The sequence below is a fragment of the Nilaparvata lugens genome, chromosome 3, assembly GCF_014356525.2.
Source record: "Nilaparvata lugens isolate BPH chromosome 3, ASM1435652v1, whole genome shotgun sequence".
NCBI lineage: Eukaryota > Metazoa > Arthropoda > Insecta > Hemiptera > Delphacidae > Nilaparvata > Nilaparvata lugens.
The window spans coordinates 55,977,476-56,000,315 of record NC_052506.1 but is presented as its reverse complement, the minus strand read 5'-3'; the positions used below and the strand labels follow the sequence as shown (position 1 = coordinate 56,000,315).

Genomic DNA, 22,840 nt, shown 5'->3' with positions numbered 1-22,840 from the left:
TCTGGTGTAAGGGTAAGCAGTCCTGACTGGCAATTGGGAGGTACCGGGTTCGATTCCCGGGCTGACAACTAATTTTTGGATAGTAGTTCTCATCGAATTTCCATCTGGCTGTTAGCCCTGTTGTCAATGTCTGCAGTAGCAGAGGTCTTCGGGGTGATTTGCAGATTTATTTAGGATTTTCGTTAAATAATAATTATATATTAATAAGCATTTGAATAAATGCATTCTCTATTTAATTCCATCTGTAACTGGTTGGCCGCTATGGCTTTGTATAAAATGAGCACTGCTATCCAGAGATTGTCAGTTTGGTGTAAGGGTAAGCATTCCTGACTGGCAATTGGGAGGTACCGGGTTCGATTTCCAGGCTGACACCTAATTTTTGGATAGTAGTTTTCATCGAATTTCCATCTGGCTGTTAGCCCTGTTGTCAATGTCTGCAGTAGCAGAGGTCTTCGGGGTGATTTGCAGCATTTATTTAGGATTTTCGTTAAATAATAATTATCTAAGGGTTGTTTTTAAGGGTTAAAAGTTCGTCTTTCAGCATGTATATTCTTCTTCTCCCAATCTCTTAATTATAATTATTGAAATTTCCATATCATATGTTACTATAGAACTATAATCTAGATGGAGTACCTCTTCGAAACAGTTGTTAACTGGCAACTAAATTAATAATTTTGTCAGGTTGGCATTAAGTTGAGTTGACTCTGTTAGGTTGGCACCAAGTTGAAGATTTAAATGCATTTATGGTGGAAAAATTGATTGGACACTGTTACTTCAATCCTGGGAATATTATATTACTAGCCGTCAGGCTAGCCATATCCGTTTAGTCTGGACCCCCGTCTGGATTGTCCTAACATATGACAAAAATGCTCAAATGAAAAATGCAATGATCTCAATCTTGGACGATCCAGTCGGGGGTCCAGTGGACGGAGCCCCCTGGCTAGACGGATATGGCAAGCGAAGCGAGCCTGACGGCTAGTTAATTATATTTCTACACTGTCAAAAACATAATTGGCATCGTTGTGGACCTAGAAAAGGATAGTACCACCGGCTTTATCGAATGATACACAAGGATAGCAATTCCAAAGTTGAACAAATACTGTCATTATAACTAACGTGGACCTCACTATACTGCCATATCACCTCATACCTACTATTACTTAATAATAGTAGGTATTGTATCACCCCATCGTGAGTCAGCATAGTATAGAAAACTTTCCTGTAGAGTTTGTTTACATTATTTTCTATAGAAAATTGTGTCTATTTCAGATGGAAGTGATTTATTCAAGAACTAAAATTATATAATCAAGAACTTATAATTATAATATATAATGCTTACGTCACGATGGGGCGATGTGGCATTAGATGTTGACTTCATCGACTTTCAGTATGAATATACGATAAGGCGTGTCTATTCTATAACTGGTCTAATAATTGGTCCATAATATTGTTTGGTTTCTTTCATTTCAGTTTCTGCAGCCAGTCAGTGTACATCTGTGAACGTGCTTGTGGTCGCAGCTGCCCAGCAATTGCAGATTTACCGGCAGGCCAAGGACTTACAAAATATTGTTTCATCGTTTTTGTATAGTAGATTTGCAAGATTCAACAGGAATATTTTTCTTTAAAAAATTGTGACTGTGATTTAGTCTTAACTTAAATAAGCAGCTTACATTCCATAGTTTAAATTCCATTTCAAACAACGTTTCTAATCATTTGTTAGGTTAAAATATACAGTACCGTATAATTTGTCTTGCTTAAATTATTCAAAATCTTGGTAATTCTTGATAAGTATTGAACATGAATCCGTTAGTGATTCCACCATCACCAAGTTGGTATCTTGGTAAAGTTATTAACAGCAGGAGTGATGGCATTATCGCTTATGGAGCCAGACATGAAGTTGTTATAATAAAACCTAAAAATGACGACTATTCCTTTGAAAATTTTGAAATTTCCTTTATTCCACTGGCTCATAAAGATAGAATCAACAGCATTGTCTTTTCATCTCCTAACTGCATTGATGAATTTAAAAATTCTCTTGCAACATGCAGTGACGATGGCTCAGTTAGAATATGGGATTTTGAGTCTCAGGAACTAAAATTGGTCAACACTGGACATCAGGTTGGTAAAATCCAGTAGTTTAAGATGATTTACTTTCACTAGTTTTAATTTCGAACTTCCTATTAATCTATTTTTGTTGATTTACCCGTGAACAAACCTGAGTAAATCTTGTACATTACATTAGGCCTAAGTTAAACTTTACACTATATAGTAGCCTACTGATATTATAGTATAAGGACTGAATTTAAAAACTTGTTTTTCATATTATGATGACACCAACAAAGTATACATTTTATTAACTAAGTAATTAAATGTTGAATCAATTTGAATAATAAAATTCTGTGCTCTTCAACTCAATTCTTTTAATGGAATTTTTTTCTGTCTAAATTGTGAGAAAAATCATTTTTCAACTAATAACCATATAGCCCTAAGTTATGTTGTTTTGATGAGGCTTCCAACAAATGTAATTTTTCTTTAGTTGCTGAATTAAGATTTTAGGGTATTCAATAGATTTTCTAAAACACTTGTAGCTTTAAATACCACTAACAATAAAAGCATAAATTTAACCACTTTTTCTACCGTAATGGTAAAACATATGCTTTTATTACCGAAGTTACTTATTTTTCTTTCAGGAGTGTCAAAAAATAGTTGATGTAGATTGGTCTTCAGCTAATCCATCATTGGTGGTGTCAGTAGCCGACTCTGCAACTTTGATGTACTGGGACATCCTTAGCAATGTAACACGTAGAATAAATATGGGAGTTAAAATAAATCCTACATGTGTAGCAGCCTGTCCTCATGATAAGATGCTGGTGGCTGTAGGAGCAAAGGGAGGCATCATTCTTATTGTTAATCTTAAAGGTAAGATAATACTAATTTTGCTTTTTACAATATTAATATTATTTTGCTCTACATAATCATGGAATCCTTTTCAATATATTTTCAAGCCTAGAGTACGCCGGTGCGGGATGCAGGATGACAACGGGAGTGATACAATTTCTACCATTTAACCAAGGGTTAAAAGTTTTCCAGGTCCGTAGTCGTTCCACGTCCCGCTCTCAATTTGTGGGCAAGTCTTTAGAAAAGACTTTTCTCATTAAAATAATTATAATAATAATTATTATTTACAAACTGAGCTGTTTTTAAAATGTTGCCTGAATTTTAAATCAACACATGTATAAGTTACTTTCTTCTGTGCTTGAAAAAGTTTATTTTTAAAATTCATTTTTGTTAAAAATTTGTATGATGCTTTATTTAATGTATATCAAAATGTTATTATATTACTGTCAGGTGCATTTAAATTGATTTGAGATGAAATTTTTTATCTCAACTAAGGTAAAAGTAAGTATGAAGTAAGTAAGTAAGGTGAGCTGGATTAATTCTTGAATGCATTCAAGTTTAATTCTCACCTGTAACTTATGTACTTTTTAAGATTGTATACGTGATAATCTACTCTTTTTCGATTATTTTTATTTCTGATTTTCTATTAGAATATTTATTATAATATTTCAATTATTATTATTTTTAACTTAATTTACTCTGTGAATTTTACTGTATGTTACTATTTGTGATTGTCAATAATAACCAAGTTGATACATTTAGGAACGTTCTCTGATTTAACAATAGCTTTGCTTGAGAAATCGTTGAAAAAATATTTGAATAAGACCTCGTATTTTTATATACTGTGATCCAGTTTATACTATGGACTGAATTCAAAATTTAATCATTCTATTGCACTTTTTCTCACGCTACCCTGTTCAAGATTGTCTTTCTCCCGTTTTAATCATGAAAAAGTATTATTGACATTGATATTTTGATGCTACTGTGACATGATAACAGTAATGATGAGATAACATTTTTCATGTAAACCTTCCTAAATGAGACCCGTTATCAATCCAAGATTCAATAGGCCAATAACATTCAATATTCTACTTGCAACGGTTTCAAGCTGAGATATCTGGCAAAAGTCTCAGCCAAGGTGTTTTTGTCAGTACTTTGAAATAACTATCCATCCCCCTATCCTTAGTTAAGGGCAGGTGTTGCAGTACCTTCAGAAGGGAAGAACTTGCCATTGTTACCCACCCCTAGTCTTCATCTCAGAATATCTTCCTGCTTAAATAATTCTATTGATTGCGCTGATCTGGATCTATTGTGCTTGTGAACCTACTTTTGTTGAACTCTCTATTCCTTTTGAGAAAAATCTCCTTTCCCTCATACCAGCTGTTTTCCCCATTGCATTCTAGTTTTCAGCTGTTGAGTAATTATTATTATTCTTCCTTGTTTTTCTAACTCGTTCTTGAATAATTTTTTTTAATAGTGGAAAATGTAGATAGCCTAGGTTTTTTTATTTGGAATATTATAGATGCAATAAATTATTGACTTGCTCATTTATTTCAAAGCTAGATAATTATGTTTCTATCTCCTAATGATAGAGCTTTCAATCGATAATAATTATTGAATTTCTTTTTGGATCTGTTGTATCAAGTCAAAACTGTTGGCTCTGTTTCGTCAGATAAATCATTTAAAATAATAAATTAGATGAAACTTTTACAAATAATGCTTTCTTGATTTTATTATTTCTCATTCATACATGCTATAAAATGTTCATTTTATGCTATAAAGTGCGTAATGCAATGTTCATTTGAGTATGTTTTTTATTTTGAAACGAAAAGCAATTAGGATTATTTTTAAACGAAATGTTTATTTACGGTTTATTTACTTTAAATATTGGGTTTATTTCAATACTTGTTTAAAGATTGTAAAATGACTGGATTTCAATTTTACGGTAATTAATTAATATCCTAATAAATATAAATTTATCAATTGATGAATTGGTTTCGAAACACCGCATGAATAAGTTGAAAAAATCGCAAACTTATTTTACAAAAAAAAAAAAAATAATAATAACCACTCAAGTTACATTTAATGCGCCGTCTTAAGCCACGTTCACATTAGAGTTGTCAACAAAATGTTCTTCACAAATAGTTTTCTTTGAAAACATGTCATTTTTTCTGTAAAAAGCATTTTAATTGTTGCTGTCCTTCTTATGAAATTGGCAGCAAATTACCGAAATTTGTTGAATTCTCAATTGGTGTGGATATGGCTTCAATCATTCAATGCAATATAGATTACTCACTTGATAAATAACATTGAAGTACGTTACGTTGGGATTTACATTGGAGAGAAGATTGGGTTGGGAGCCTCATATCTTGATTTTGTGCAGGAGACTCTCCAGAGTTGTTTTTCTTTTAAGGAGACTCAAGTTATCTCTGAATGCTGAATCTTTGTTACTTGTGTATTATGGACTTTTCCAATCCCTCATCTCCTATGGAATTCGTCTATGGGGCAGCTCTTGTCATGCAACAAAGGTTTTTATTTGGCAAAAAAAGGCAGTGAGAGTATTGAATAACTTGAAGAACAGAGAGTCTTGTAAAGAGAGTTTTCGAAGTCTGAAAATTCTAACGTTCCCTTCTCTCTTTATTCTTCATACCTTGCTATATGTTAAAATGAATATAGAATCTTTTCCGCGTCTGGGAGCCAATCATTCTTACTCCACCCGACGTGGCAATGATCTATCACTGCCTCAAATAAGACTCTCCAAGACAAGAAATAGCCATATTTTTCAACAAGCCAAAATTTATAACAATCTTTCTTTAGAAATTAGAGAGCTGCCAATCTATGAATTCAAACAAATTTTAAAAAATAAATTGACAGAGAGTGCATACTATTCGGTAGATGAGTATTTTCAGTCTACAATATGAATGCTCATGATGCAACATTTACCTTTTATTTTTTGGTAAAACTGAATAACTTACTAATATGAATTGTAGTTTGTTCCTAAGACTAAGACAAAATAATAAGACGAATTGTTATTGTAATATCTTCATATATTATACGATTTCTTTTATCATATGCTTAATTTTATATCACAATTTATTTTTTATTTCACAAGTGTTATATTATTGTTATTATTTTTTGACGTGCTCATACAATGTAAAGTTGTTCTGGCAATAAAGAATCTTGAATCTTACTGTACTTGATAAACGTTATGATTGAAATATGTCCATGATATATGATTTTGTCTCATGTCCATAACTATGTTGTGTGCATTGGAATATCACATTACACATAAAACAGTGAATTATTTGTTTTCGTTTTGTGTTTTCAAAATTTCTTTTCAGTCGCATCCTTTTTTTGTATTTACTTGATTATTTGAATTAGTGCTTAGTTTTGTCAATTTCCAAAAGGGTATTAGTCTAATCAATGTTTTAATTGTTGAAAGGGATTGGAAGTGTTCAAAATAGGATGCGTTCTCATGAAGCAGACATTGTTTCCCTTTCTTGGTGTCCTGTGAAGCATAACATATTCCAAGAGTAAGTTTGATTTTTTCTTTGGCATTTTATTTTTTTAAATGAAATTTAAAAATAGTTTGTGAAGAAAAAGAATTGATTTGCTGCATAGATTCTTATTATAACCTTTGTATGTCCGCTTTTATGTTATTACTGTATTGATAAAGCTTGTTAGAATCTTTTCCAAATATTAGAGCTTTTGGATAGTTTTTGAGTACCTACCCTCTAACTCCCATGTGTGATGGGAAAAATGCTAATATTCAAGAAAAGAAAAAATCATGATTAAATTCTGTTATATAGTGACTATATTGTACATCATTAACATATTATTATAATAATCGATAACAGTTATAACTTAGGTATCTGCATTTCTGTTATCTGTAGAACGTATATATGTATCTCCACTATAGTCTATAATGGCGTATCCATAAATATTGAACAAATCAATGTTTGTATGAAAATTTTTATTATAACAATCTATCAATTAAATATTTATTTTTGTATTTCAATAATTTCATTATGTTTCCCTTTGTAGTCTGCAAATACTTAATTATAAACTTCTATTTTTGGGCTCATCAGAACAAAGCTTTACATCGCATATAATAGTTATTAACCATCAACGATAAATTGCTATTAGCATACATGAAAAACTATTCATAATATTCTATGTTTAATAATTAAAAATTGTTCTTTTTTCAGAAATGGTGGAACTTCAAAATCTACCAATGGAGAGTTGGAAGTTTCAAATGGAAAACTGAGTTCAGACGAAAGTGAGTCGAGTACAATTAATTCGAATAAAGAGAACGATGTCTATCTTTTGGCATCTGGCTCCAAAGATCGCATTATTTACTTTTGGAGAGCTGGAACTGACTGCCGATACGAATCTTCTGTTTCCATGCCACATCAGTCCCTATCATCGGGATTCAGGTATTTTATCCAAGATAATATAATTAATATTAAGTGATCTATTTTATTAATTTCGCTTACTATGCTTCCATCTCAGCATATAATTAGTTTTGATTTTAAATGTATAGTTTTTGTTCTGTTATCTCAGTCATCCGTAATAAATTATAGTTTTAATTAATGAAATAGGGGAAGCATACACTAGTTGATGGAACATGGGATAGGGCATGCTGTGCAAGATTCCACTTTGAGTTCAAACCAGTTGTCCACATAATTGTGTGTCATCAAGCTATGAGGCGCTAGAGTCTCGCCATTTAAACACATACATTTTTCAAGGAATTTGTCCAAGTAGTACCACAGAGTTCTAACAAGTAACGCTATCAATTGCTCAAAGTCTTGGCCTTATTCCTTAACATGGCAACAAATTTTCTAATGGCCGTTTTCACATTCACCTATTTCTCGCCGACACGAGACCCATAATGTCCTCCGATTCTCACCAAAAGCTAATTCTTATTATTCATAGTCACCGATTTCTCGCCAACACGACACCCTGAATGTCCTTCATTTTTTTTGCTGAGAATGTTGCCCACATGAGCTCTAGGTTTGTGCGATGGTAATGAGACGAATGATAATGAAAAATGAATGGATTTACAGTTTTAGGTGGGCTCCGAAACACCGGAAAGTGATTTTACAACTCATTTTGAATCATATTCAGAGCTCCTCAGCATATGAGAATCATGCATTTGGTGAGAATTAGCCGATCGTAGTACATTCTGAGTGTCGTTATCTCATTTGATTTCGAACAAAATATAGATTGGCTTTCTTATACAAGTTTTGTATTTCGCTTTAAGTGCGAGTTCCTAACTCCAGAACAAATCCTCCTCTGATCATTCGGACAATTACAATTTATCAGGTTTCATACCATATCATAGTTTACTTTGTTTAAACTACTGTTGACCATGTCCACAAGCTTGATATCAATATTAAAATTAAGGTTTAATTTGTTCAAATACTAACTAGACATTTTTGGTTTTACTTGTGCAATAATCATTGCTCTTGTTGGAATTACAGTTGACCATTATCCACGATCATGGTACCATATTAATGGTTCAAATTGGAAAATTTATTCATGTTTCCTGTCTTGAAAAGACGAAAGCTCATATTACATGAAACAAATGTCAGGTAACAATTACAGAATTCAGATAAAGTAATTTCTGTATATATGTGCCTACTCTATGGAGGAGTTCAGATAGTATTATGAACCTTGATAGGGTATATGAATTCACTCTTTGTTAGATTGAAAAATCTAAACACCCCTTCTACAAGAGATCATTGGATGGAATAGAAATAATAATGTTTATTGAAACTGAAAATTCAAATTTTTTGTGCTATGAAACTCTTGGGAAATTTTACCATCTTAACTGTAAGCTGCACAAATATCAATAAAATTAGAGATTCATAAAGAGCTCATCAATTATCTGTATATTTCTTCTCTGCAAATATGCAAGAAACTGTAGTTCTATATTGTCTAATCTCTTGTCTGATCTGGTTTCATACTAGTCTAATTATTAGCCCAGTATAAGTTTAAGTCCAATTAATCAAACTTTTTGTCACAATAGAAGCTAAAAGTTAAAATAATAGCAATTTTACTGTGTAAATAATTTTACTCTTGATTTGAATGAGTAGAAACGTAACTAAAATTTCTCAATTGGTTGCAGGCGGAAAATTGCCGATAAATGGGACAAGACGTCTCCTTCATCCTGGATCTGTGTGAAATGGATCGATCCTTACACGCTGATTTCCGGATCGCCGTTCGGAGAACTCCTCGAGTGGAACTTGGCCAATGTTCAACCCAGAGAGAAAGAGAAGGAAAAGGACAAGTAATTTTTAATTGTCGCAATACTCTTCTATTAGGGCGATGTTGAACTAAGCCTCATGCAAAGTCAAGCACCGCTTGCTTTTTGCCGCCATCTATCTATGGTTCACTTCAAACTGTCAGCATTCCTTATAGAAAAGCATCAAAGCTTCCCATTTGACCAACGCTGACAATTGGATGTGAAACTCACTATAGCTCTTTATCCCATTTTTATCCAGCACCTCTTCACTATCTATCCATCTAGTACTCTCAAGCTTTTTGGCGAAATAACACTAGATGGCACCAGCATTCTTTTCCATTTTCAACCCAATGAGCATGATTCTTTTTTCAATAAACGTTGATCATTTAGAAATGCTAACCTTTGTCTTGGCACAAAACACTAATGAATTGGTCCTATAAAACGTCTTCAGTGACTTTCATTAGTTTTGCAAAAGTCTTTTAAAATGTAGGCCTAAGAATCAGTTTGATTTATAAATGTATTTGAGTTCGTTAACTCAGATTTTGAAATTCATACACAAATGTTGGATCGAATTTAAATTTAGAAATTCACAAACTTTTGCTACCATGAGTACCATATTAAGATTGTCTTAGGCTGGCCACTAACTGGTAGAACATGCATGATAAATCTTCATATCATGTTTACATAAACACATACTACATATGGAAATTAATAATTTATTTCCAATTATTGGAAGTTGAATCTGTTCAAATGCTAATTAATGAATAATTATTTTTAAACGAAAATCCCAATTAAATCCTGTAAATCACCCCGAAGACTACTGTTACTGTAATTATTGACAACAGGGTAAACAGCTAGATGGAAATTCTATGAGCGCTACTATACAAAAATTATTTGTCAGCCCGGGAATCGAACCCAGTACCTTCTAATTGCCGGTCAGGAATGCTTACCCTTACACCAAACTGACAATCTCTGGATAGCAGAGTCATTATCTGGATAACGCAATCTCTGGATAATCTTCGGGGTGATTTACAGCATTTAATTGGGATTTTCGTTTAATAATAATTATTCATCAATTAGCATTTTAACAAATGCAACTTCCGATTTATTTTCATCTGTAGACTGGCTGGCCGCTATGGCTTTGTATGAAATTGAGCGCTGCTATACAGAGATTGTCAGTTTGGTGTAAGGGTAAGCATTCCTGACCTGAAATTAGGAGGTACTGGGTTCGATTCCCGGGCTGATAAATATTTTTTTTATAGTAGCGTTCATCGAATTTCCATCTAGCTATTTACCCTGTTGTCAATATTTGCAGTAGAGGTCTTCGGGGTGATTTACAGAATTTAATTGGGATTTTTGATTAATAATAATAATAATTAAACACATACTCATGTTCATCATCAGCGAGAGGCTTCCAACAAAATAAAAAAACCAATAACAATAAATATAAACCACTAAAAAATTACAAATTATGATGATAGAAAAATAATTCAACCTAAAATAGAGCAGCGAAGAAAAGATAAACAAAAACCCAACCTCAAAAAATTTTGCTCGAAGCGTTTCGCGGTGATTTCAGTTGTAATGACACAACAATGTAAGAAGACTGTGAATGGCATGCATGTTCTGCCGTTAGTGGCCAGCCTCAGTAATTGTTTTTATCAGTTTAGCCTATCTTATAAAACAATCTCAATTTGTATAACGTGATTATAAATCTTTTCAAACTTAGGTTAGAAAAGTCAGTCCTTGTTGTAAAGTATAGACTTTTATTTAAATGATTGAACGAATGTGATATTAATATTTTGAAATGTTTATGCAATGTTTTATGGAAATCCTGTGTAAAAATTTTGAAATGTTTCAACAAGGTTGTTTTTTTTGACAGGTTACTCAAGAACAAGACACCTCCATCAAATCCCAAGGTGAAAGCACTGCATGGAAATCACACCAAAGGATTGTATTGCGTTGCTTGTCCTGATTTGCCATCAAGGTACTTATTATTTTCAATATTTATTACTCTTTATTACAAAGGCTTCCATTTTCACCGTGATTATTATAACAATCCATTTCGTTACTTTTGACTCATTTGAATTATGCATTTAAAGGCTCACAGACAACTTCATGATGAGTTCATATTGATCATAATTAATTAGTACAAAAATATCATTAATAATATAGAATAACTTAGATGACAAAAGCTATGGATAGACTTTATGACAACATAAAGCACATTCAAGACACATTCATAGATGAACTATAGAGTTTTATAGTATTCTTTTCAATTCCAATCCAATTTGAAACAGCAGATTATACATAGTGATCCTTTTTCAATAGAAATGTATGATAATATAATAATTCTTCCACCTTTGCTTTTTTAAAGTGAAGATTTTCATATTTTGCCCTCCAAGTAAAAAATTCTTCTATCATAATATTAATATATTTCACTATTTTATTCTTGGATCGTGTCTTCCAACTTGTTTTTGTTTACAGACCGAATAGAGACAAGGAGAATAGGCACATCTGGTCGACGGCGGTTGATAAGAAGCTGATTTGCACGTCGCTGAGAACAGGGAAAGTGACCGCTGAGATCACCACCATCGGAGGCATTGTCTACTGTCTGGCTATCTCACCTCTCGATCCGAATAGGTAATCAATCAAACTTTGAATTTCTTGGATTGACGTGATTTCATCTCTTACTGTTCCAACTAATGGTTTTTCTTCATTCTATTCCTTTTGTTGGAAGAATTTGTTCTACTCCTTCAATCTTATTATAAAGATACTTTTATTGAAACTGGTTTGGAAATTGTAACTGACTCTCTACTTGGAAGTATCCAAGTACATTTGTATGATTTTATCTATCATTGTAATAATTTAAAGTCTCGAAAGTCTCGAGAGACAATACATTGTTAGTAACATTACTGTTGAATAGAACTTTCGATGGTTATTCATTAACATATTGAAAAATACTTTTGGATCGTAATTTATTCATCGGAGCACTAAATTGATACTCTATAATAATTTGTTAAATTAATCTAAATAAAGTCCTTCGATACATTAGTCCTTATCGTTATTCCTGATAGAAAGAAAATTGTAGATTGAAAATTTGTTAGAAATATTAATGTTTGTGATGGTCTTTTTTAATTTGTTTGGTATTAAATAGATGAGTATCCAATTCGAATTTAATTTCGAACATAATTCTGTAGAGGTGGTTTTTTGTATTAATTTTTTGTTCATGATCTAATCTATCGATACAATTTAATAATGCGATTTTAATTTTATGATGTATATACTATTCTATTGAAACTGGTTTGACAATTGTAACTGATTCTCTACTTAGAAGTATCTAAGTACATTTTTATGATTTGATCTATCATTACAACAATTTAAAGTCTCGAGAGACAATACATTGTTAGTAACATAACTGTTGAATAAAACGTTCGTATTTCGATCATATCTTTATACTCATTTTGTTGATTAGGAAAATAATGTTTTCAGGATTGCCATCGGTATTGGTGACTCGAAAATTTTGATTTGGAATATGGCCTCAGAGAACACCAACTTTACTGTGCTGTGGCAGAGAGTGAATGGAAAAGTCATGGCTGTAAGTATCCATTTGTTTTTAATTTAGCAATTTATTTTCCACTTCTCATTTTTATATTCTTGATGATCAATCGATACCTATAATTCATTGCCATTATCTGAAGTATGTATTGACAGTCAGGTAGACAGTAGAAGGCACTTTCAAAAGTTCCGTACAGTAGACGGTTAGTGGGATATAGTGAGATTCACGTTATAAAGTCAGTGGAAATGATAGGACTACGGGCTGCCAAGTCTCAGATTTCCACCGCCTTCTTTAGTAGATAACATGGTTCTAGTCATCCCAGTATAACTTATACAGGGTGATTCACATAAGGTGCAACAATAGGTAACTTGTTAATCGTTCATTTTACAGAGAACTTTGAATTTGCAACTTTTTTCTGACATTTTACGATGTGCCATTTTAAATTAAAAATTTGGCCACCATCTTTTTTTATGGCAACTCCCATTTCTTTATTTTTGGATTCTACATGGAATTTTAAGACATTTTTACTCTTGTCATTTTTTTGATAAAGCCAATGGTTTACGAGCTGGAGGGCATTTTTGTATTCTTATCATGAAGCCAATAAAATAGCGTTTTTCAATTATTAACCACCTGTATATCAAAAACAATTAATCCGACAGCCAACTTTAAATGGGGTATTTTACGACATGCCATTTTAAATTGAAAATTTGGCCATCTCCCAAAATGGAGGACAACTTTATTTTTTTTTTAATGGCAACCCCCATTTTTTATTATACTTTTTGGATTCTACATAGAATTTTAAGACATTTTTACTCTTTTTTTGATAAACCTAACGGTTATTAGGTCCAAAAATTTCATAAAAATGGGGTTTGCCATTCAAATAAATAAAGTTGTACTCCATTTTGGAAGATGGCGGCAAAATTTTCAATTTAAAATGGCATGTAAAATGTTACAAAAAAGGGAAGTTGCACATTTAAAATTCTCTGTAAAATGAACGGTTAAAAATTTACCTATTGTTACACCTTATGTGAATCACCCTATATAATAGTGCACTGTAATTTTATAGGAAACAGCCCGAAAGAATTATCGTTTATTTCTCGTCGGTTTTTTATGTATTTTGGGGCGTAAATCTGAAATTTACCAGAGGTCGGCTTCACCCCCAATTTTTTTTTGTAGATGATACTAATTATTGTTTTATCTTATTCTAATAATAAATCATTATAAAATAAACTATTATGGTTTGATAGAATAATTAAATTGTATCTGGTTAGAACGCAATCAGTACAGTGCGTCTTATTGCTTTTAGTTCCTCTCTCTCTCTCTCTCTCTCTCTCCAAAGAAAATGCACCATCCTCACCCTATTTGATTTTTCTAAAGCATTGGTTTCAGTCACAACTCGTTAGTTTGGTTTAAATCCTATCTATTAGGTAGGAAACAATGTGTATCTGTCGGTGACAATAAGTCCACTTGGAAAAACGTTATGCATGGAGTACCACAAGGTTCAATTTTAGGCCCTCTCCTCTTCACTTTGTATGCTAATGACCTTTCTTTCATTATCAAATTCTCCAGTTTCCATACTTATGCAGACGACCTTCAAATATATTTAAGCTGTCCCATAACAAAAATTAATGAAACAGTTGGAATAATGAATCAGGATATCAATTCGATAGTGGAATGGACAAAGAAAAATGACCTTAAGCTTAATCCCATCAAAACACAACCCATTATAATTGGATATTCTCGTCTTATAAACAATATTGACCTTGAATCGATTCACAAAATTAGTGTAGACGGTAATGACATTCCTTACTGTAGCTCAGTTAAAAATTTAGGCATTATTATGAAAAATACTCTTGACTGGTCAGAACAAGTGAACAAAACTTGTAAAAAGGTATTCTCAGCCATGCATGCATTGAAGAAAATGCACGATATTCTCCCTAGAAACATTAAATTATTATTGGTTCAATCTCTCATCTTCCCACATTTAATGTATTGTAATTCTGTTCTTAACGATATGCAAGTCACTCTGAATGATAAACTACAGCGTTGCCAAAATTATTGTCTACGTTTCGTCTACTCTCTCCAACGCCATGATCATATCACCCCAGCCCACATTGCTAGTTCAGCATTAAAGCTTCCCGATCAAAGGCTTTTTTCGAATAGTCAAGCTTGTTAGAGATATCTTGAAATACGGTAATCCGAACTATTTTAAAGATGATTTCAAATTTGTCTCTGAAGGTAGGAGGATAGATGCTTCACATACTAGAACCGGAGAAAGTACTTTAAGGATACCCAATCATCGAACTACTATTTTCACAAAATCCTTCTTAATCAGTGCCTGTCGTGCATGGAATGCACTTCCTGCTTCTATCAGGTCCATCGAGAGCCGAGCGAGCTTCATCCTGACTTTAAAAAACATCTTTTGGAACAAATGACTGAAACTGTCCGGCCCTAGAACGATCACATGACAACCATCCCCCACCCATCCAACAAATACAAACCTTTAAACCTGTTTTAGAATGAATTATATATATATATATATATATATTATATAAACTCATGTTTTTTTTTAAATTATCCACTGCATACTGCTGTATATTACTGAAAGTTGATTACCCTGATCTACTTTCAGCCTACTTCATTTTATTAATCAATAATTTGATCTTATCTACCTATATAATTATTTTACTCTATCAATTTTCTGTTTTTTTTTCTCTTAAATATTTATATTAATTAAAACTTTCACAAAATTTCCATTAATAAATAAATCCTTAGTTTAATTAATTAAATTAACGTTTTGGTAGAGAGTTAGTGGGGAGGATATTTTTAATATTCTTTCCGAAGAAGCATAACAATATAATTATCTATAGTTATTATATTACAAATTACTTTTTCATATCATATACAGTTCAATAATTATTTTCTTAGTCTATATTATTATGTAAATTCATCTATAATTTTGCTGTATTGTAAGCTATTGTATATAAGTGTATAAGCCAGTATATATTGTAATCTACATAAATAAAGTACTCAATCAATCAAACAATCAATCTCTCTCTCTCTCTCTCTCTCTCTCTCTCCCTACCTAACTCTGCCTATCTCTCCGAGGAGGAGAAGGGTGCTATCTCCCAGCAGAGCTGGCTGAGACCCCGAGTCGTCGTTAAAACCGCATCGTTACAACAGCATCAAGTGGGTCAATCCGCTTTTATGTATTTTTCCTTGGTCCTCCGTATTTGTAAACCCCTCAAAGTTACCCCGCGTTGTTCAGTATCATTTTATTATTATTATTACATTGATTTATCAAAATAATTGAATAAGTTATAAAAAAATGGTTTATTGTATTGGAATCCAATACTGCAGTTGTAGAAAAAATGTTGTAAAACACCCCAAAGACTTCTGCTACTATTGACAACAGGGTTAACAGCTAGATGAAAATTCGATAAGAGCTACTATCCAAAAATTATTTTCCAGAATTTAATTTGGATTTTCGTTAAATAATAATCATAATTATTCATAAATATTAGCATTTGAATAAATTAATGCAATTTCTCATTAATTTCCATCTGTACAATAATTGACACAGCTATGTTCTTCGCCGAAGACTAACTTTCGACTTTGGTACTGTTTCAGTTTGAGTTTGCAATAGTTGAACTTGTATAATGTTTGTAGCTGGAATGGCACCCGACCGATGAGAACTTGCTGGCATTTGGCACGGGGGAGGGGCGCGTGGGACTGTTCGACGTCTCTTCCCCCTCCAAACCACCCGTCATCTTCAGGCAGTACCATCGTCGCTGCGTCTATCGACTCTGCTGGGCGCCGCCCATCATCAAACCTGAAAAACGTAAGCTACTATCACCACAATTTTTTTAATACCTCCATTTGTTCATAAAACTGCTTTACATATTTATTGTATTAAAAGTTGAATTAAGCATCGTAACAATCTTCGTAGCATAGTAGAAAAATTATGTTGTGTGCTAAGTTCAAGCGATAGACATCATCTTCTATAATCTATAGTATATATAATACTGTAAAGGAAAAAAATTAGCTGATACACACGTTGGGATAGGAAAACCATGAATGACGCATCATCAAGTTTGAACTACTGGAATGATTAACTGGAAATTTTGCATATGGATTCTTAATCTACCGAGGATGGTTATAGACCTATTTCAAATTCTTCAAGATTTCAGTTGGTCAAGTTTTTATTTAGACTCTTGCTGAGCACGGGTTACCTGCTAGTTATAAATAAATAAATGAAATACTTGAATCGATATAGATCGATAAAGCCACTCTCATTGACATTTTTGTAATATTTTCTAGGTTAAAGCTTTCCTGAGCTCATTGAGAGGCTAAAATTTGCAAATGGACTAAAAGCATCCATTTGCTGAAGAATTGTAAACAATTTTGCTATAGCTTTGATAATAATAAATCAATGTCTGGCTCACACCACTCAGGTTTGAAGGAAATTTATCTTATAAAATCTACAAATTACCACTTGTTTTGTCCAAACACTTGTCTCAACAATTTTTGAATGTGATTGGACACTTAGACAGAGGGTTTTAGGGTAAATTGGACCAAGCTACTTTCCTTTCATCTATTCTCTTGTAAATCAAGTTGAAGAGTTTTTTCTGTACGGTAAGCACGTATTTTTGCATGTTTAATGTTATTCAATGTTGTGCTGTTGTAGTGTAGTTTTCTTCGTAGCCTACTAATGTATTAAATACAGTTAAATATTTTATATAAACATGCTATAACGTAGTCTTTCAACTTGTTATACTACTTTTATTTGCCAGGGTAATTTGAAGATTTTATGTAATTAAGAATTCTTATTAATTGATGTGAAATCAACCATTGATATTATTATTGTTTTATTGTAATTTCATTATTATTATTTTGGCAAAATCAAAGCTATTTAATTTGATATTATAATTTTAATTTCACCAACTTACTTTCATGAAGTACACTTTCACAATTTCAGATTCAGAAGACAAATTGGCGCTATTTTCAGTAGGAGATGGTGATGTTCTCCAAATGAATTTGGAAACCCCTGACGCAGGTTAGTTGAATTTTTTTAGATGAACAGAGATTAATCGCAATAATTGAGTAAATAATGTATTATAATGATTCCAACAATGAAGAAAGAGAGTATTCTCAATTGAATAAAAATAGGTATGAAAACAACGTCTTAATTAGAAAAAAAATATTTTTGAAAAATTTTCATGGTATTGATAGCTTTCAGTAAGTTTTTGACAATGAATTCTTGGCCTTTGTTCTTATTCTTTAATTTCGCAGAACAAGCATCTATTCAATCAATAGAATGTATTCGTGTATAATAAAAATAATACTAAAAAAATTTGGGAAACATTGAATGAAATGTTGGGAAGGAAAAGAAGTACACAATTTCCAAAACTGGATGCCTATGTACTAAATCAACATTTTGTGCAGGTTGGAAAAATTCATGCTGAAGAATTGAAAAAAAATAATCCCATCTCAACTGCTGGTAACAAATTCAAGGATTCATGTTTACAGAATTCAAATGAATCGTTTTTCATAACTCCTACAAATGAAAATGAAGTCTCTACCACTTTGAAATCGTTAAAAACTAACGCAGCTCCAGGTTTTGACAGAATTAACAATAAATGCTTAACAATTATTTGGCCATTTATTGTCAGACCATTGACAATAATAATGTCACCTGGTCATATGGGACATATATATGAATCATATATTTATCTCATATTGATCAGGATTTTAGAGTTTTAATTTAGAAAAGTTTAATGAACAGTGTTTTTGTCTTTGAACGATTTTTGTCATCGACAGAAAGATTTTTTATTTCATTTGTTGTCAAAATTAATGTAGCTTCTCTTTTTGTTTTTAATAACAAACGTGCCGCTTGTGCGACTGATAAAAATATGTATTTGAAATGGCTTCCATGTTTGGCATTGACTGAGTTATATTTAATACCCAAAATTTTACTTTTGGTCAGTGTGTCAGTGTGTGAGCTCGTTCGTTAGGACTGTGAGTAAAGTCCGGCTGTTCTGGTGAAGGGGATAGATTTTGCTCTTGTTTTATAATACAGTTTTCCTGTCGCAGTTCGGGCAGTTTAAAGAGAATTGTATTATTGAATAGGACGGGATCTGAACCAGTTTCATTAGATCAGTTATTTTGATTTTTTAATTAATAATTAACGCCGCGAAATACCAGTGGATGCCAAAGTGGGAAGCCATTTTCAAAAAGGTAGGTGACTACTGAGTCATTGTTCTTAACTTTTTCATAACCACAAACATTGAAATCTTCATTAGCAGCAAAGCGAGTAGCCCTTGAAATATTCATCTGATTATTATTATTTCGTAATTTCTAATTTTGTAATAAATAATTTATTGTTTTGTTTTAATATCAAAAACCTGTACGATCTTTTCTTGTTTTTCATTTTCCCACCCTTACATATTTGGTGAAGGCATATATTGCTTACATATTTGGTGGAGGCTTCTCCCGCCGTCCATATCTTGCTTACAATAATAAATCGATGTTTTTTGGAGGATCATTTCCCAGATAGTTTAAAATTAGCAAATATTATTCCTTTACATAAAACGGGTGACCTTTCAAATCCAGCAAATTACCGTCCTATCAGTTGAGCAGTTTCTCCAAAATATTTGAAAGATTAATTAAATCCCGTCTAGTTACCTATTTACTAAAGCATAATATCATTCATAAACATCAATTTGGTTTTCAATCTAATAAAAGTACAATAGATGCCATTGCTCTTCTAACCCAAACAATTTCTAATAATTTTAATAATAATTTGAAAACAATAGCTATATTCTTAGACCTTGCCAAAGCTTTTGACACTGTCCCACATTCTAAACTTCTAATGAAAATGGAAAAGCTAGGCATTCGTGGAGTACCCCTTAAACTTCTCACCAGCTATCTAAATAATAGATATCAATTCCTCAAAATTGACAATAAAACTAGCTGCAAAAAACTCTCTGATTACGGCCTTCCACAAGGTACAGTATTGTCACCGATTCTTTTTCTTTTATACATCAATGATCTTATCAAACTAGAGGTTGAGGATTGTGTGACAATCTCTTTCGCGGATGACACGTCATTGTTATTCACTGGAGCAACATGGGAGAAAGCCAAGAATAAATCAGAAACTGGTCTTAAAATTATAAAATCCTGGCTTGATAAACATATTTTGACCTTAAATACAAATAAAAGTAACTTCATGACATTTTCACCAACTGCTGCTGGTCTGCCACATGCTCTAGACAACATAATTATGCATAAATCAGATTGCCCAAATTTAGATTTGACTAATTGCTCATGCTCCAAGTTGAAAAGACAACAACATGTTTAATATCTTGGCAAAATGGTTGACCAACATTTAAGATGGAATGTCCACATAAACACTACTTGTAATAAACTTAAACATGATAAGAAGTTTCGTAATATTAGCCAAGTTAGTGACAAAGAGATTTCAAAGGTTATATATTTTGCCTATATACAATCTTATCTGGGATATGGGATTAGAATTTGGGGTGGATCTTATTCTAATCATACAGATAAAATTGTTGTCATTCAAAAAACCCTAATCAAAGCCATACTAGGAAAGCCTAGACGCTATCCGAGTGAAAATCTTTTTTTTGAATTCAAGGTTCAAACTGTAAGGCAGTTGTATATTAAAATTCTCATAACTTATATGAACAAACATAAAGATCTATTCAATTTGCGTGAATCTACATACAATCTCCGTCCCTCATCCATTACTTTTCAGGTTGCTGACACTAATTTATCTATCTGCAGAAGACAGTTCTTATACATTGTATCAAAACTCATAAATAAAATCCCTCGTCAATTCATCACCAATAAGTTGAGTAAAAAGCTGGTAAGAGATATAAATGAGTGGTTGGCTTCGAATGACATAATAATTTAAATAGTGGCTGCCAAAGCCAAGCAAATTTTCTCTTATTCTCTCCAATATTCATCTTGAGAAACAAAACTTAATTCTATTAGGTCTCCCTCTGTCCCTCTGCCTTCTCCCCTATCCTTTCTTACTCCCCTTTCCTTCTTACTCTTTCTTCTTGTTTTTTAGTTTCGTTTTAAGTTTAGTAAGTTTCTTTTCAAATTCAGTGATTTTTCTTTCAGTTTTTTATTGTTTCCTTTCACTGAATTAATTTATTCATATTTTTTTCCTGAAAATTTAAAATATATAGATTTTTCAAACACTCAGCCTCTGCGCACAGGTTTTTTAATCTTGCGGGAACCTTCCTTATTTTTATTTTATTATTCAGTTCAATACTGTGTATTATTATATTTCTAATTATGTATTTCTAATTTCTAAGTTTTTATCTTTTGTTATTATTATTAAGGATAAATAAACAATTTTGATTTTGATAAGATAAATGTTTGATCAAGCAAGTATATTAATTGATTTTTTTATGTTAACTTGGCGTTTTACTGCTGATGAAAGACTTTCAACACCTTTTTTCGGATCTTACCCATAGAATGAAAGTGTAATTCTCTAGTATTCATCGGATTTAAATCTGGCTTCATGACTATTATTTTGAATCAATTTCAGAGCCGGAGAACTTGCAACAGAAGTTCGTGGAAGCCGATCGAACGTCAGGATCCAATAAACCAATCGGTCGCTCTGATATTCTTTGGAAGCCTGATCGCAGTGTCATTGCATTGGGAAACGAAAATGGGTGAGTTGATCAGTTGATTATGGAGGTATTATGAATAACTAGCCGTCAGGCTCGCTTCGCTCGCCATATCCGTCTAGCCAGGGGGCTCCGCCCCCTGGACCCCCGACTGGATCGTCCAAGAATGAGATCAGCAGGCTCGCTTCGCTCGCCTGCATTTTTCATTTGGGCATTTTTATCATATATTAGGACAATCCAGTCGGGGGTCCAGACTAAACGGCTGGCTAAACGGATATGGCGAGCGAAGCGAGCCTGACTGCTAGTAAAATAATATTCTCAGGGTTGAAGTAGCAGTGCCTAATCAAATTTTCCGCGATAAATGCATTTAAATCTTCAACTTGGTGCCAACCTAACAAAGTCAACTCAACTTAATGCCAACCTGACAAAATTATTAATTTAGTTGCCAGTTAACAACTGTTTCGAAGAGGTACTCTATCTAGATTATAGTTCTATAGTAACATATGATATGGAAATTTCAATTATAATTAAGAGATTGGGAGAAGAAGAATATACATGGTAAAACGCGAACTTTAAACCCTTAAAAACAACCCTTAGAGTTAAAATATTGCCAAAAGATTTCTTAGTGCGCCTCTAAAGGGCCAACTGAACATACCTACCAAATTTGAACGTTTTTGGTCCGGTAGATTTTTAGTTATGCGAGTGAGTGAGTGAGTGAGTGAGTGAGTCAGTCAGTCAGTCAGTGAGTGAGTGCCATTTCGCTTTTATATATATAGATATTTTATGATATCGTATTTCTTGCTTTTATCAATTATATAAAAACTCAGGAGAGTGAAAATAGTTGTTCATTTGTAGATGCTCCGAGCAATTCTATTAGAAAGCTATTAAAATATTCCTTCCACGTTAATTGTTCCAGATTTCCACTATATTTATCGAGAAATTGAATTAAACTTTTTGAGCAACAGCACAATCTGACAGGTAGGTGTGCACCCTGCTGTTGCCTCCATCCGTCAGGTACTAAGAAGCAGCAATGACTTGAATGCCCCGCTGCCACTGCTATTAGGTTACTGCCTGCCAATTCAATTCTGCTAAACAACGAATTATTAACGTGACATGATTCTCAACAATTTGCAATTTCAAACATTGCAGTCAATTACAAAAGTGTTCAAAACAATCCACAAACAACAAAATTACCGTACAACAAACAATTTAGATTCTCTGATTTTAATCAATTTATAATTAATAAAACTTGAAAAGTTAGGTACAGTAGCATGTGATCCTCAACCAAGTCCTTGTTGGCTTACACGTTCTCACCAATGATTTCTCAAACCTCTGAACCAGAAATACTCTCAGCTATGCTTCAGGACAGACACACTTCCTCCCTGCCAGATAGCCATGCTTCTGACAGCCGTGCTTCTTCCCTGCCAGACCTCAATGTCTGCAGTTCCAGACAGCCACGCTTCCTTCCTACTAGAC

The 22,840-nt window shown here is 32.8% G+C and overlaps 1 protein-coding gene across 2 annotated transcripts in view; it reads left to right on the top strand.

Moving 5' to 3' along the window:
• Window positions 1–1,467: 1,467 nt before the first annotated feature.
• The window catches only part of LOC111060468 (gem-associated protein 5), a 50,635-nt gene continuing 29,262 nt past the window's right edge, over window positions 1,468–22,840 (top strand). The window contains exons 1-11 of one of the 2 annotated variants that reach the window (XM_039424092.1): window positions 1,468–2,118; window positions 2,691–2,919; window positions 6,341–6,431; window positions 7,107–7,334; window positions 9,029–9,190; window positions 11,025–11,129; window positions 11,630–11,785; window positions 12,635–12,740; window positions 16,371–16,542; window positions 17,680–17,757; window positions 21,283–21,409. In XM_039424092.1, coding sequence (XP_039280026.1) covers window positions 1,798–2,118; window positions 2,691–2,919; window positions 6,341–6,431; window positions 7,107–7,334; window positions 9,029–9,190; window positions 11,025–11,129; window positions 11,630–11,785; window positions 12,635–12,740; window positions 16,371–16,542; window positions 17,680–17,757; window positions 21,283–21,409 — 1,775 coding nt within the window. In that variant the 5' untranslated portion in view covers window positions 1,468–1,797. Of the gene's footprint in view, window positions 2,119–2,690; window positions 2,920–4,049; window positions 4,316–6,340; window positions 6,432–7,106; window positions 7,335–9,028; window positions 9,191–11,024; window positions 11,130–11,629; window positions 11,786–12,634; window positions 12,741–16,370; window positions 16,543–17,679; window positions 17,758–21,282; window positions 21,410–22,840 lie in introns of those variants that run through there. The other variant, XM_039424093.1, reaches the window with a different exon arrangement.